Source organism: Athene noctua, chromosome 16 (genome assembly GCF_965140245.1).
Source record: "Athene noctua chromosome 16, bAthNoc1.hap1.1, whole genome shotgun sequence".
NCBI classification, from domain to species: domain Eukaryota; kingdom Metazoa; phylum Chordata; class Aves; order Strigiformes; family Strigidae; genus Athene; species Athene noctua.
Genome location: NC_134052.1, coordinates 15,549,502 through 15,565,070, shown reverse-complemented (window position 1 = coordinate 15,565,070; position 15,569 = coordinate 15,549,502). Strand labels below are relative to the sequence as shown.

The window sequence follows — 15,569 nt, the reverse complement described above, 5'->3', positions numbered from 1 at the left end:
TGTGGTCTTGCCCTTTGACTGACTGGGAAGAGTGGGTCTGATAGCAGAAACCTTTAAACTTATCAGGCTCCCACCACTCCAGGAACATCTCTGCCAGCGGTGGTTACACTGAGCTGGCTGCAGCCTTTTGCCAAAAAGGATGAGAAGCTGGTCTTAACACCGAAGTAGAAACGGTTGGTCTTGAAGCAAAAGCCTGTTTTTCTTTGGGTTTGTAACGGAAACTCTTGTGCTTTCTCTTGAATAGCTGGTGAAAGTGTGTGAAGCCGCGTTTGCATTAGGAGGGTGTAAGATCACGGATGTCCTGTGGAGTTGTAGTTTCCCAAAGGTGAGTGAGAGGCGCTGGGAGTTGAGAGACTCTTGCTCGGGGGTTTCACACCATCACTGGTGTCCTTCCTGTATCTGGGCTCATGCAGAGGGACGAGAGTTGGGGGAGGAGAAGGAGACATCACTCTTGTGAAAAGGAGCGGGTAGACGTGTAGGAAGGGAGCACGGCTGGACAAGGATTTGAAGTCTGAGCCAGAAACTGCAGGAGAGAAAAAAAAAAAAGTTGAAAAATAGCTTTCAGCATGTGCTGTCCTTCTCGCATGGCTCTTGCTCTTCCTTTGTCGGATCTTGTGGAAGTGCTGGGACACAGGGCCTGTGTCCCACTCCTTGGGGAAGGGAACCTGCCATTTTGGGTGCTGTGGCACTTCCCAGCGTAGGAAGAGCTGGGGGCCAGCGGTACATCGACCCCTGTGCCCTGCAGTGCTCTCGTCTGGTGACGGGGGAGTTGAGGTGCCATAGGAACCGCAGTGGGGGGGCTTTTCTTTCTGGAGAAACTCCCAAGTGTTTGCAGCATCTCCCTGGAGCCAGGTGTGTGTGCCCAGTGCCCGGCATCCCTGCGCCTCCCCTGCCTCTCGCTCGGGTGGCAGCGCCACATCCCTGAAGGATTTGTTGGGAAGGGAGCCCTGGGATTGAGACAACGCACAGGAAGGACTTGCTGGAGGAGCATTTGCTCTTTGTGGGTGGTGAGAGGAAAGACTGTTCCCCAGAGATGTGCTGGGCTGCGTCCTCACACCCCCAAGCTCCTTTTGCCACCAGCTCTGCCTCTCCCCCTGACCAGGGGGTTACATTCTTTGCTTTTGGGATTTTTTTTTTTTTTTTTTTTGATAAAAAGGGTCATCAGTCTTGCAGCCTTTTAAAGTTTGTAGATGTCTTTGTGTTGTTAAATGGATTATGGCACCTACAAATTTTAACTATATATAGAACTCCATAAAGAAGTTATATGGCCCTGTCCCCAGCGGTATGTTGTATACGCTGTGGTTCCCACTTCGCATGCAGGAACTTTGTTCCTAAACGGAGCAGAGCAGGATTGTTCAACCATTTCTTTTTACCTCTTACCAAAACACACGTGCTCCGCTCCTCAGTGGACCATTCTTGCTGCCGGTTCGTTATTTTTTTCCCCGTCCAAAAGCAACTGAAATGGAGTCGGAGCCCTTTTCCGTGCCGATACGCTGATGTTGGTTGGAGGTGGCTTTGTGCTCGGGGGTGTTTTAGGGGTCTTGCTCAGGACAGTCCCTTCTGCTGGCTGGGCCTCCAGGCTGGCAGCCTGTGTGAGCGTTAACAGAAATCAAAACTCGGCCTGGTCTGCGTCCCTCAGCTCGCACCCACCTTTGCAGCACGGAATGCAGCCCCGTGCCCGCCTGCAGCAGCGCTTGGGCTCTCCGGGGGGGCTGTGTCGGCCCCTTGGGGCTCCCCCCTGCCCCTCCAGCCACGACTGAGCGCCGGGAGCAGGACCCTCATCCTCTGGGGACCCCTCCCTGCCCCCCGGGCCCCGTCTCCCCCTTTCACTGCCCCCCCGGCCTCTGCTCGCCCGGGGGCAGCAGCCGGTGGCCCGCGGAGGGGTGGCCCGGAGGCGATGCCGGGGCAGCACTTCCCCCGCGGGGGCCGGGGCTGGGCTGGCGGCGGTGTTGGCCGCCGTGTCCCGTCCCACCACCCCGTTCCCCCCCTCCCGCCGCGGCCGGGCCCGTCCCCTCCCACCGTGGAGCCAAGTTCAAACGGCGGGACGCGGCGCGGGGGCCGGGCCGGGCTCCCCGGGAGCTCCATGGTGAGTGCGCCGGGGCCGCTGCCCCTTCCCCGCCGGGATGGGGGCGGCTGGGCCGGGTGGGACTCGCAGGACCCGGGATGGGGCTTGGGAACCGTCGGGACGCGGCCGGTTCTCCGGGGATGGGGCTTGGACCGGCCGGGAAGGGGCTGGTCCAGCCGGGAAAGGGCTTGGACCAGTGGGAATGGCACTGGGCTGGGATCGGGATGGGGCTGGCAGTCGGCGGGGAAGGGGCTCTGGCCCGCCTGGGGAGGGCTGGGCCGGAGGGACCGGGCTGCTGGGGCTGGGAATGGGGCTTGGATTTGTCTTGGGATGGGGCTTGGATTTGTCTGGGAATGGAGCTTGGACCTGGCTGGTCCCGAGGGGGAGGACGGAGGGTCGGTCCCTGCCCGGGGCCGCAGCAGGTGACAGTGTCCCTTTGGCTAGGAGGAGGATGGGAACAGGGTTTATCCTCCCTGGAAGGATTTGGGGGGACCCCAGGGGGGGTCCCGGGCGGGTGCAGACATGGCCCTTGGCCGGGGGTGGCTGGGGCTAGCGCCAGTGCTGCCAGGAGCTGCCCTATCAATAATGGTGATTTCCCTTATCTCCCCGTATTTGCTGGAGGATTAGAGCCGAGGAAGAGATTAGCTTCCCCTGCCTGACAGAGCCGGCTGTGACCGTCCCGCAGCCACGCTCCCCTGCCTGCTCCTTCCCTGCCAGCCCTCCTGCCCGCACCTTGCTGCTGTGGGGACGGGACTAAAGGGAGAAGGAATAACCCCCAAATCACCCGCTGAATTTATCTCCCTCCATCCTCAGGGATAGGAGGCAACAGCCAAGACTGGGGTTTGCTGGCGGTGTCTCTCTCTGCATCCCCCTCTCGTCACCGCCGCTTCCCCGCTCTGTGGGGTGCTGGGAGCACCCGCTGCCCGCTCCGAGCTCCACTCCCGGCTGCTCGCTGAGCTTTTCTAACTGCAGGCTCTGCTTCCTCCCGTGCAAGAGGACTGAGAGACCAGTGCCAGGCTCGGCTGCCTGGAAATGCTGTAAATGGTGAGATTTCTCCTGGAATTTGGTCCCAGTTGTTTAATAAGCCACTTCAGGGAAGTCATTCCCAGTTTAGTGGTAAAATGGCATGGCCTTGTCTTCCTGGCGGAGGAGGCTTCCTGAGAGCAACCCTTAGACTTTGGACAGGGTGTCCTCATGGAAGCTGCACTCTCCTTTGCTATCCCTGAGGATTATACCCTCGGTTCTCTGCTGAATCACCTCTGGGGTGAGATCTTGCTGGGGGTTTGCAGAGAGGCTCTTCCCTGCCCTCCCTGGCCCCCAGCTGGGGCCCAGCACAGCTCTGCTGGAAGGCGTGTGGTGACTAAGGAAGCTGAAGAGCCCGGTGGGATTTGCGCTGCTTGCTCGTGGATTTGCTCATCTCCTCGCATGCGCTTCTGCTCCAAGGTGGCCCCTGTGTCCGTGGGTCCCCAGACTTGCGGCGTGTTGGGTTTCACCTCCGCTGAGCTGTGGGAGCAAGGGGTGGGGGGAAGATTTCCTCACCCTTTTGGAGCTGGGACCAGCGCGTGGGGAGCACGGAGCAGTTGGAAAAAAACCCTCCAGATTCCCACCAAAGGACAGGACGGACGGCGTCGGCGTGGGCTCTGACTTCAGCAAGAGAACTCCTTCCTTCTGGCTTCTCTGAGCAAAAAGCTGAGCCCGAGAGCCGGACGGGGCTGGGGTGGCAGCGAACCCACTGAGATGCGAGCTGGGGCTTGGGGCCGGCAGATGCTGGCAGCAGGCAGAGCTGCCTGCTCCTTCCTCCTCGCTTGTGCTTTGGCTGCAGCGCAGGGGTTGCATATTTGGAAGGAGCTGAGCTGCTTTTTGCCTGCCCAGACCTGACACCCAGGACGGGGGAGTTGGGGGGGGGTTTCTGGGGGGGGGCTTTTCCTGCAGGATGGGGCCCCAGGGCCGTGCCATCGCTCAGCAATGAGATGTGAGCTGTTGGGCTCCTTTCCTGGCAGATGCTGTGTGTGGATCAGGCTTCCCATCCTCGCCCCGCTGCTGTGGAACTGCTCAAATATTCCCGGTCACCTGAGGTTGCGTTGGCTTTTCTTCAAAAAAACTTCATCCCTTGAAGGGTCCGGCCGCCCCCTCCCCGTGCTCCCCGCCAGCTCGGATGTCAGCGCTTGGGTTTCCCCGCTCCGCCGGGGCCGGCTCGGGGCCAGGAGCTGGGTCACGCTGGCGAGAGCAGGCGCTTGTGCTGCTGCTGCTGGCTCTGGTGTGAGGGCACCCGAGGCCCGGGACGAGCCAGGGCTGTGTGGGAGCTGGAAAAATGCTGAATAACTGCGTCCGTGCTGCGGGGTTTGCAGAGAGCATCCTCCCGGGAGTGCCCCAAACCATTCACGGGGAGGTTTGCTGGCTCCCTGCCTCCAGCCCCTCTCTGAAGAGCAGGGCACGTCCTTTTCTGCTCCTCTTGATCTTTTTGGTGGTTGTTGAGGGTCTGGCCTTGAAATGCCACAAGCTGGGAACCTGCTGGGGACCCTGTTGAGGCAGAGAGCTTAGGGACCAGCCTGATGGAGGCTTGTGGCCAGGGCCTGAAGGAGGAGCCCGGAGCATCCCTTCACCCCCAGCTTCTCCCCCCGACCCCCGGCTGATGCTGAGCCCTTCCCTGTGCAGATTCTCCCCCGGGCTCTCTCCTGTGCTGTTCTGCTCCTCCTGCTCGTGGCCGTGCTGAGCAGAGGCAAGAGGTGCAGCATCGCCAAAATCCTCCGGCAGTACCGTGCTGTCATCTTCCACGAGATCCAGAACCTGGTGAGCAGGGACGGGGGGGTCTGCCCAGGGCCCCCGCGCAGGGGGATGCTGCTGAGCTGGATGCGGCCCTGCCGCAGGACGTGGGTGGGAGGGATGAGCCTGGGAAAAGCTCGGTATGGGGTTGGCTCCTTTGCTGGTGTTTTTGGGGAGTGTTGTGTTTAAATAGGGGGTTCCCTCATGGGGGAGGCACAGATGATTTAGGATGCCTGATCCTTTTTTTGCTTGATTTCTCCAGAAAAACCTGAGCGGATCAGCAGACAGGAGCAGAAGGGTTGGGCTGGCTTGTCGTTCGGACAAGGTGAGCAGCAAGGGACCCTGGGCTGGTGTCTTGTGTGGGCTGAGCCCCCGGGGAGCTGTCGAGCCCCTCTCCCTGCCCGGGCCCGTGTGCTTCTCCCCTCTCCAGGACCAGAAGATCCTGCTCTCCATCTACAACATCAGCATGTCCCTGCGGGAGGTGGCGGCTGGCACCCTGCGCAGCCCTGAGGAGCTGGCCGTGTGGAAGGTGGCCAGAAACACCGACTTTGTGCTCAGGGAGAACTGCAGGAAAATCAGCCAGGTGGGAGCCTTGTCCCTTCCCAGTCACCCCAGTGGCTCCCAGTTCCCCAGCACGCAGGCTGTGGGCAGCACCTGCCCTGTTGCACACTCCTGCCTGCACATGAGGAGTCTCCAGGCTCTGCCTGCAGCATCCTGGGGCGGGGGGAAGCTCTGTGCGGTGTTTGATGGCACATCCTAGTGAGCTTTAAGCTGGCCAGGGTGGGAAATCCGGCTGTGGCGTTGTGGGACAAACTGGCAGGGTTTTACCACCAGCTCCCAAGTGGATTTGTCCGCCCAGTGCCACAGCTGGTGGGAACACAAACCCTCGTACCCGTGGGATGCTCTCCCGGAGGGTGGGTGCACCCAGTCCTGCTCTGCCTCCTGGGTACTCGTAGGTGAGATTTCTCCCCGAAGGGCTGGTCTGGGCTCCCCTGGCATCCCCGGGGCTCTTCCGGGGAAACCCCGGCCGGGAGGATCCTCTACAGCAGCCGCCAGCAACTCATTAACTCACGGGGAAACCCCAGGGCAGCGGAGCTCCAGCTCAGCCTGGCTCTGGCGTGGTGCTGGTGTTGTGTCCCCCCCTCCATTGCTGGGCAAATCAGCCGGGACTAACGCTGCCCGGGGTTTGTGGCTGTGGGGCGGAGATGCTGCTGGCCTGGAAAAGCACCTGCAGACCTGACCTGGCCCTCTGCCCTCTGGGTGATGTGCTGGGGGACAGGGACAGCACCTTTGGGGACCCTTGGGCACCCAAGAGCACGGCCACGGGTGGTTTGGCCACTCCAGCCTGCACACGGACCCCACGGTGGGTGGCTTTTTTCCCCCCTAACGCCTGCGTGATGGCGGGGGGGGGGCTTATTTCTGTTCCCTTGGCACGCCAACCGCAGAGCCCAGCACCTGTCCTGGCACAGCCCCGGCACAGGGGACCCGGCCGCAGGAGGAAGCAGCTGCGGGAGATCGGGAGGAAGGCGGAGAGGCTGGCGACCTGCTGGGAGAAGCTTTATGCCCTGCACGCACCCCACCGTGCCCCCCGGGACTCGTAGGGACACCCTCACCAGGCACCGGAGGGACAGGCTGCTCCTGCACCGCGGCTGCTGGAGTCTTTTTGGGAAACTTGGGGCAAATTCAACCCTGAAGGCAGCGGAGTCGCTACCGGCGGGTGTCAAAGTTGAATTCATCCCCCTGCTTCAACCTTGGGATGGGCCCCATCGCACGTGGCGGGGGCTGGCAGGTTGGTTTGCCCTGGGATGGCTGCGGCAGGAAGCTGGAGCACCAGAACCGTGGGGGAGAAGGGAATGTGCTGGAAAAAGGAGGTGAGGCGTTGGATTTCTGCGATGCTCCTGGCCCTGCATCACCTGCTGCTTTCTTGGGGACAATGGTTGCTTTTTGGGGCAGAAAGAGGATGGGTGGGGTTGTGACTCGTAGGGCTCTGGTGGAAGTGGGACCACCACGCAGCCGCAGGGCTCTGAGGGGGGCCGGGCTGTGGGGAGGGACACGCAGAGCACACGGGGAAGCTGGGGTGTGTCCCTGGGCGCTTGGGGATCAACAGCAAAACCCCGGGTAGCTGCGGGGGCTCGAGGCCAAGGCTCAGCCTCTGGGACGGGCAGCACTGTGGGGGGACCCGGCTGCTTGGTGCTGCAGGTGCCCCGGCACCCCCCCTGGGGGATGTGGGGTGCAGTGAGATGAGGAGCAGCATCTACCAGCACCCTGGCCGGGCTTCCTCCTCCCCTGTTGGGTGATAAACAGTCTCTGGGAAGCCCGAAATAAAACTTCTCCTTCCCTGGAAGCCCTTTGGGTGCTTTATGGGGTGACCCAGGGGCTGCTGGGCACAGGGTCCGGGCAGGGCGCAGGGGCTGTGCGGCCCCAGGAAGGAGCGGGCAGGGGCAGTGGGCACCGTGGTATCCCCTCGCTGCCCCCCCACCTCCATCCCTGGCCCCCGGGGCCCCATCCTGCACGCTGGGGCTGGTGCCTGGGCGGTGGAGGACAGGGCTCTGCTGCAGGAGCTGCTTTTGGGGGAGGCTAATTCCTCTCCCTGAGCCGCGGGCAGGGCTGGGGAGGGCGGGCTGGCGTTGTGCCCCTGCCTCAGTTTCCCCAGGCCCTCTCCAGCTGGCGGATGCTGTCCCAGCGCTGGCGGGGGGCTGGGTGGCTGCGGGGACGTCTGTCGAGGACACGAGATGGCAGCAGTGGGCTGCGTGTGCCGAGCGGAGCCGGACGGCTGCCCACGGCCCTGCGTGTCCCACAGCCGCGCCAGCATCCCCCGGCCACAGCCCTGCCGGGACTTCGGCCACCTCCCGGGTGCCGGTGGGGTGCTGCTGGCGAGCGGGCACCCCTCACCTCTACGCCTTGGGGGCCACAATTCCCCCGGGGGGTTCGTCTGCCTGAGGGGGGGAGGGCAGGAGATGCTCGGGGGGGTCCTTGCTCACCCCCTGTCTCTGGGAGAGGATCCTTCAGGGGGGGCTGCATTGCTGGGGGTGGGTAGGAGAGGCCCCCCCCACCTCCCCGGGCACACCACAGCCCCCCGGGTTTAGCAGGACGGGGGCAGCACGGGGACACTGGTTTGGGGGGGTACAGGCTGCTCCCGTGGGGTCCCGGGTGCGGCCGTCTGCGTGGCACGGGGCAGGCTGGCGCCGGCGGGGGGGCCCATCTGGGGAGCCACGGTTTGGCACATCCCCATGCCAGCGGCCTCCCCGAGCTGCGCCTCCCCACCGTGGCCTTCCTCCCAGCTCCATCCTCCTCCTCGGGGTACCCGGAGAGGGGGGATGAGGCTCCAGCGCTGCCTTTTCTTCCTCCTGCCCTTTCTGCTGCCTCCTCGGGGCGGGGGGGTTACAGTAGCTTAGATTTGGGTTTTCTTTCTTATTCCCCCCTTCATCCCAACCACCCCCCTAAATATAAGTGTGTCATGTGTTTCCCCCCCCCCAGCCTCCTGCCAGCATCCCAAAATAGCCCTGTTGATGCTTTATAGCCCCCAGATGGGGCCGGGGGTCCCGTGGGGGCCCCGGTGGCTCGTGCAGCGGCGTGAGCAGGCCGGTGGCTGGGGACAGGGTGACTCACGGCCCTTTGCTGCGTCAAGGCTGGAGCAAAGTTCCCCCCCCCCTCCCCGGCTCCACCAAACCAGATAAAACAGAGCAATAACCGGCCCCATTCGTTACCCTTCCCTCTGCGGGCAGGAATAGGGGAGGTTGTGCCCAGTGCTGCCAGTTTGGCATCTGAGGGGGGGCAGTGGGAGGCGTGGGCCGGCGCTCCCGGGGGGGTTGCGGGCGTTGGTGAGCTCACCGCGAGCACCGGCTGCGGGGACGGGGGAGAGGCAGCCCGCTGCGGCGGCAGGAATGAGTGCATGGAAAGGAAGGAAAGAGTGAAGGAAGAGGCAAAAGGGAGGGAGGGGAAAAGCGAGGTCGAAGCGATGGTGGAATCAGAGCAAAAACAGCCGGAAAAAGGAAACGGGCCCTGAAAAGTCAAATAAAAATAGCAGCGAGGCGAACCCAAGTGTGCAGCACATGGGAGTGAGCGCATTTCCTTCGAGGGCAGCACCGCACGCTCCCGGCTGCTCTGGGGGGGGCTGCTCTGATGTGGCTCCAGCTGCTGCTGTGCCCCCCACCCTCCCCTCCTTGCACCCCCTCCCACCCCGTGCCAGCCGGTCGGTGCCCTGCCGGCTCCCCCCCGCCTCGCCATGGCCCACGCGCGCTTCCCGGAGCCACCCCGATGGCTTTGGGGGTGGGATGCGCTCGGGCACGCGTGGGTTAGAGCACGTGGGGGTGCGCGGGGTTGGGATTGGGGTGTTGGGGGGGGCTCGCTGGCCGTGCCCCCGCACCGGGCCGTGGGCCGCCGGCGCGTCGCCTCGCCAGCTGCATCCGAGCGCCGCGCAAACAGCGCAAGCAGCGGCTTCCTCCCCTCGCCGCTTGTTTTGCAATCACGGCGGGGGCCGCTGGGAGGGGGGGGTCGGCGACGAGTGCTGCTGGGATGACGGGGACTGGGATAGGGACAGGGACTGGGACGGGGATGGGGACTTGGTGCTTCTTGCCAGGACCAGTGTGCTGCATCCCAGCCCGGCTGCAGGCTGCGCGTGGAGGCAGCAGCAGCCCCCGGTGTGCCCAGGACCGTGCCGGGGGGGGCTGTGCTGTGGTTCCGTGCCCGCGGACTCTGCCGGGGAACGCTCACTGCTTCGCTTCCACAGATTCCACGCCAGAGGCACGTTTCACCCCTTTGCCCCATCCCCGTCCCCCCGAAACGCAGCTGCCCCTGGGCTGGAGCAGAGCCATCGCTATCCCGGGGTGCCAGCAGCCCCCCTGGCTGGTGTCCCCCCTGCTGCTCACCCGCAGGAGCCCCCCACTTCGGTCCTCATCCCCCTCCCAAGCGGGGCTGGGGGCCCGTCCCCGGGCAGCCCCAGTGCTGGGGGCACTGGCACACGCAGGCTGTGCCTGACGAAGCAGAGCAGCGTTTTGTTCTCTCCCTTCTCCCCGCAGCATCGTAAAGCTGCTGAAAGCCCAGATTTACGGTGTGATAAACGCTGGGGGCTCTGCTGAATATTTTACTGCTTCATCCTTTGGAGAGCGGCTGGTTTTGGAGGAGCGGGGAGAGCCGGGCGCGGGGCGGCAGCGGCACACCCAGCGGCATCGCTGCCCGGTTCCAGCTGGAGGACAGCGGGCCCTGGGGGACGGGGACGGCTGGGAGTGGGGCTGCGTGGAGCCGTGCCACGGCCCCCGAGGGTCCCGGCACCCCCCGGCTGTGCCATATGGGCTGCCTGAGCTCCTCTGGGCAGTGGGAAAGTGCTGACCTGCTCCCCCCCCCTCCCCTCCCCACCATTTCTTGGTGCCTGTTGCTGCTTTTCAAGGCATCTGCTGACCAGATTGTGCCCTGGAGTGCTGGGGGGCGTGTGCCAGGATGTGCCAGCTGAGAGCTGGGGTGCTCCCAGGCTCAGCTTTGGGTGCTGTCACCCCCCCCGCTGTGCCCCCGTGGCCCGCTCACCCCGCTGGGAGGCTGAGGCCTCACTGGGAAGGGCTGGGTGATGCTGGAAAGTGGCTCCACCGCCAGCAAGAGGTCGGTGGCCTCGGGGGCTGCACCCGCCCGTGAGCGTGCACGCGGGTGTTCACGTGCTCGTGAACGTCTGCGCACACGCGTGGGACGGTGGGCGCGCGAAGGGACGTGTACACGCCATTTGGGTCTGCACGTGGGGGTCTGCACGCGGTTCCTCTCCACAGCCACTTCCCGAGGTGGCCCCAGCCTCGTGCACCCTTGTCCCCGCTGCCGGAGCCGGGCGTTGGAGCCGGCGGGGAAGGCAGCGGGACTGGGATACCGGGCTCAGCGGGGGCCGAGGCTGGGTGTTGCCCACCCGGGTCCCGGTGCCATCGCGGCTCTCGACGCCCAGCGGGAACCAGGCAGCAGCGAGGGGCCCGTCGGACCCTGTCCCTGCTCCGGGCACGCGATGGCTCTGACACCGGGCACGGGGCACAGCCATGCCGGGATGTCCGAGGGTCGCTGGGGCTCAGCTGGGGGCTGAGGAGGGGACCGGGCTGCCCCTGTCCCCACTGCTCGGCCCACGACATCCTGCACCGGGGCCCATTGTTCGGCCGCGCCGGGCTGCGGGGCAGGATTCCTTTGTCAGAGCTCGGCAATATTTTATTCTAACAATTAACCGAACACTCCCGGGCCCCCGAGCCTGTTTGTGATTATTGGAGGGCGAATTCCCCAGCCTCGCTCCCTCTTGGTGTCGGCTCCGCCTGGGGCCACACCGGGCGGAGGGGATCCAGCCCCGCTCCCACCAGCTCAGGATTGGGGACCCCCAGCTGAGCTGAGAGCCCCCCACTCCTGCGGACAACACTGGGGGATGGCGGGGGGGTCGGTTTGGTTGCCTGGACCCCCCTCGGGAGCCCGCGAGCATCGCCGACATTGTCTCTGCAGCAGCGGGATCCGTGGCGGCGCAGGGGCAGTGGTGACTCATGGGGGGGATGTGAATCACAGCCCTCGCTCTCCGGGCAGGATGCGGCCCCGCGTTCGCAGCTTGCCGCATGCCAGCGCTGGACCGCAAGCTTTGTCCTCCACGGGGTGGAAGCGGCTCGTTGCCCGGGGTGGGATGGGATGAGGCCGCTGCTCTTCCTCAGGGCCCCCCCCAGCACCCTGGAATGCCGGCACAGCTTTCCAAGCCCCAGATTCGGGGTGGGATGAGGGTGCTGTGGGTTGTAGGTCCCTCCTGCATCCCAGCTCTCTCCGAGGCTCTTCGCCGTGCCTGGGCTGCGTCCTCATCGCCGCTTGCTGCACCGGTGGTAAAATAAGGTGACACCTCCCTTTGCGATGTGTCCAAATCCCTCTGAAATCCCTCGCTTGGGGCCAGCTCAGCTCAGCTCAGCTCACCCGGCCGCTGCGTTTCCACCCTCCAGGCAGTAGTTGTGGAGTTCCCGGCCCGGTGCTGCGGCCGGAGCCGGCAGCCAGCCAACAGCCCTCGCTGGGTGCTGCCCATCCTGGGCAGGGGAGTCCCGAGCAGGAGCTGAGGGTCGGGGTGGGCACCGCGGGGTGACGCTGCCTGCTGAGCACAAAGCAGCTGGTGCTGGTGCCCTGCGGCGGGGCCGTCCGGGCTACCCGGGGGTTTTTAGCCATCCTGGGGCTGACACTCTGAGCAGGTTGTTTCTCCAGTTGTTGCTGGGAACGGAGGGATCCTGGGAGCAGCCGTAGGGTGGGAGGATGGAGGAGGCACCCGCGCTGCAGTGCTGCTCCGGCCCCTCCAGCATCCTCGGTGCTGGGGCCGGGCGTGGGGCCGGGAGCGGGTGCAGGCAGCTCCAGTGGGCGCAGGCAGCACATGCCAGTGCCTAAACCCGCTCCTTCAGAGCCAGGGCTCCTTCCTCGACCGTGCCACCCAGCCCCGGGCTCTCAGCCTCATCCTGGATCTTAAAATACAACAAGTCGTCGAAGCTGAGCTGCTCGGGTGGCCGGGCCAGGCAGGGCAGCCGGAGCGCGGCACCGGCAAGCAACCCGGCAAGCAGCGAGCCACCGATGGCCACTGCCAGCCCTGCCACCTGGCACAGCGCCTGCCTGCCCGCCCTGCCGTCTCCCCACCGTCCCCACGCCACCTCGCTGGCATTGGCCCCGGCAGGGGACACCTGCGAGAAGCGGGACCCAGAGGTGTCCTCAGATGCCACCAGGATGGCCACGGCGCTGGCCACAGCTCCGAGGATGCCGGGCAAGCCATGGAGGTTGTGGATGCCACACTGGTCCTGGAGCGCGAGCTTCCTCGCCAGGAGCGGGGTGAGGAACCTGAAGCCGAGGACACACACCACGGCCGAGAGGCTGCCCAGGGCGAGGGCGGCCACTGGTGGCACGGCCATGTCGGCCACCGCGCCAATGGCCACCCCGCCAGCCAGGCTGCCGTTCTGCAAGTGGCCGGGGCTGAGCTTGCCATCTCTCTCCAGCAGGCTGGAGGCCACCACGGTGGTCACGGCGCTGGCGCTCATGGCCAGGAGGGTGTTCAGGATGGCACGGTGCTGGGCGTCTCCTGGTTGGCAGAGGACGGCCACAAAGCTGGGCCAGAAGACCCAAAGGATGAACGTCCCCACCAGGGACAGGAGGTCGGAGCGGGGTGTCGGGGTCTCCTTGGGGTGCACCGGCCGCCGCGCTGCCCCAAACAGAGCCTTGGACATGCCGAGGCCGAAATAGCAGGAGAAGACATGGATTGTGATGGTGCCCCCCACGTCCAGGACGCCCAGATGGGTGATGATGGCCCACTCGCTGGCGAGGTACACGGGGACTTCGCAGGTGGCCACGAGGAGGAGCTGGCAGGGGCTGGTCCTCCCCAGCACAGCCCCCACGGAGATGAGCACCGTCACGGCGGCGAACTCGGCGGTGAGGAAGTTGTGGAGGTCCAGGTGGACCTGGCCGTGGTGGAAGTGATGGAGCAAGCCCTGCAGCACCAGCGCCCATTGCGTGGAGAAGTTGAGCAGGAGGAAGTTGTGGGTGAGGACGCTGAGCCCATAGCGGGGCAGGAAGGTCAACAGGAGCCCCAGCCCCACCACCAGCATCACCTGGATGTCCTGGAAGAAGGGGAAGATGCCGTAGAGCTGGTTGGCCACCACCTTGGCATCCTCTGCCCGTGCCAAGGGCTCATCGTAGGTGACGAAGAGGGCGAAGAAGAGGAGCAGGGCACCCTGGAAGAGCCCCAGGGAGAGGGGTAGGAGGCGGCGGGGGTGGGTGGGGGGTGGCACGGCCATCCCGGGTTGGACAGGAGGGGACACTGACCGGCGGGGCGGCAGCCTGGCAGCACTTGCAGGGTGAGCTCTGCTCGCTCCTAGATCGGGGGTTTTATGGCCACGGTTAATTTTTAACCAGAGATATGTTTACATGCCAGAAGAGGAGATTTTTCCCCCTCCCTTCTTTAAACAAAACGCCCATAAATTACCCACGTGCTCTTGTTTGGCCGCCATAAAGAGTGGACATGAGGGGGGTGATGATTTTGAAGGGAAACCAGAAAAACCTGCCATGGGATAGAGGGGGGAGAAGGACAATCTGTGAGGAGCCAGCCAGGGATGAGGGTACCACTGCACCCACCCCCATTTAACCCCTCCCCACCCAGTGGGACCATGCCACTGAAACCCCAGGAGTGATGGTGGGAGATTAAATTCCCCCCAGCTCCTGGTCTGGCTCTGCCACATCCCACCCAGGGACGGCTCCGGCACCGCCACCACCCCACGCTGCGGGATGATGCACGTTTTGCTCGGCAACTGCCCGCATTTTGCGAAGCGCCATACAGCTCCGAAATCAGGGCTGAAAAGATCATTTTCTCACAGGTTTGCGTTGGTTTGAATGGCTGGAAATTCATTAACAATTAGCGCGCGAGAAAAACAAAGCCCAGAGCAGCCAAGCAGCTACCCCGAAGTTTCTGGGTTGCTGCTTAGTGTGACATTTTGCCAGTGAATGTCTGGAAAAAAAAAAAAAAAATTAAAAAAAAAATATATGAGAACCACAAGAACAAAAGGCAGAAGGGTTGGTAAATATTTGTTCCAGAGAGAAGATATTTTTGTGCTGTCCCTGATCTCAACACCCCTGCCGCGGGCGCTGGCTCCGCGCCGCTCTTCGTCATTGTTACTGGAGGATGAGGCAGGCGAGGGCGCAAAATGGGAAACAATTGTTGAATAATCTGCGCGAGGCTCCTCTGCCAAACCCTCCCCGGCCATTTTTCAACCCAAAGATGCTGGAAATGGGGGCAACGTATAGGAGGAGGAGGAGCTGTGAAGGCAGCGCCCTTGGGGGTTGAGGAGGGGTTGTGCTGTGCCCAAGCCATGGCCAACGGCAGCAGAGGGGTGGTGGGAGCTGCAGGGGGTTGCAGGATGGGACCCAGGATGCCTTGTCCACCCGTAACATGTCCCTGCCCAAGGAAATGTGGGGCTGGGGTCCCCACGGAGCCCTTTGGTGTCGCCGGGGTGGCTGGGGATGGGATGAGTGGGCAGGATTCTGAGGGCACGGCCCGTCCCACCGCCCGCGGCTGCTGCTGGCTCCCACCTCCACCAGCCCTGGGGACAAGGGGACACAGGCAGAGCCTCCCCCTCCATTTGCTGCTATAAAAAAGGCAAAGAAAGGCAATTTCAGCCCCCCAACCCTTCACCTGTAACCCTTCCCATGCCACTCCAGCCCTCCAAAGGGATTTTCAAGGGGACGGCCCAGAGCAGTGAAACCTCTTGAGTTGATTGTGGGTGAGGTGTAACCCCCGGGTGATGTTTGGAGCAGGTAACGCTCCTGAAATGGAAGAGCTGGGCTGCTCTTAAAGAGCTGGGGGAAGCGTTTCTGCCCCGGCTGAGCAAGGGAGCTGCAGGCGAGCACGGATCTGGCTCTCTTTGGTGAGACACGGGGATGCTCGCTGCTGCCTGCGTGGTGCTGCTCGCTTGCTCCCCTCCTGCTGCCCCAGAGCGGCTCAGCCCTTCCCGCTTCGATCTGGGGCTTTTTTAAGGTGAGGTTAAATAAAATATTAAAAGAAAAAGCTTTTGAACAGGTCTTCTAAAAAGTAGAGTCTTCAAAGGTTGCAAGGTTACGGCACGGTGCCTCCTGTGAGGTGGAGGAGGGAGATGCTGCAGGAGACACACCCCAGCGCTGCCAGATCTGCCGGAGCATCGCGTTGGGAGGTTTGGGATGTAAAATCCCTCCTGGATCCGGCTGTCACCTCTGGGAAGGGGCAGAGGTGCAGGGACAGTGCCAGGCTTGGTGCTCG

At 63.7% G+C, this 15,569-nt stretch overlaps 1 protein-coding gene and 1 pseudogene across 1 annotated transcript; one reads left to right on the top strand and one right to left on the bottom strand.

Annotated features, from left to right (window-relative positions):
• The first annotated feature begins 1,897 nt into the window (after positions 1-1,897).
• Positions 1,898-6,496, top strand: C16H20orf204 (chromosome 16 C20orf204 homolog). Its single transcript, XM_074920609.1, has 5 exons — positions 1,898-2,086; positions 4,721-4,855; positions 5,091-5,153; positions 5,259-5,411; positions 6,274-6,496. The coding sequence occupies exons 1-5, from the start codon at positions 1,898-1,900 to the stop codon at positions 6,427-6,429; spliced, it is 696 nt and encodes a 231-aa protein (XP_074776710.1). The 3' UTR covers positions 6,430-6,496.
• A 5,687-nt stretch (positions 6,497-12,183) lies between these two features.
• Positions 12,184-13,578, bottom strand: LOC141967089 (ammonium transporter Rh type B pseudogene; annotated as a pseudogene).
• Between the last annotated feature and the right edge of the window lie 1,991 nt (positions 13,579-15,569).

Coding starts and splice junctions, on each gene's coding strand:
- C16H20orf204 (XM_074920609.1), top strand. CDS start 1,898: ATGCCGGGGCAGCACTTCCCCCGCGGGGGCCGGGGCTGGGCTGGCGGC. Junction 2,087..4,720: donor GGCTCCCCGGGAGCTCCATG/GTGAGTGCGCCG, acceptor TTCCCTGTGCAG/ATTCTCCCCCGGGCTCTCTC. Junction 5,154..5,258: donor TGGCTTGTCGTTCGGACAAG/GTGAGCAGCAAG, acceptor TCCCCTCTCCAG/GACCAGAAGATCCTGCTCTC.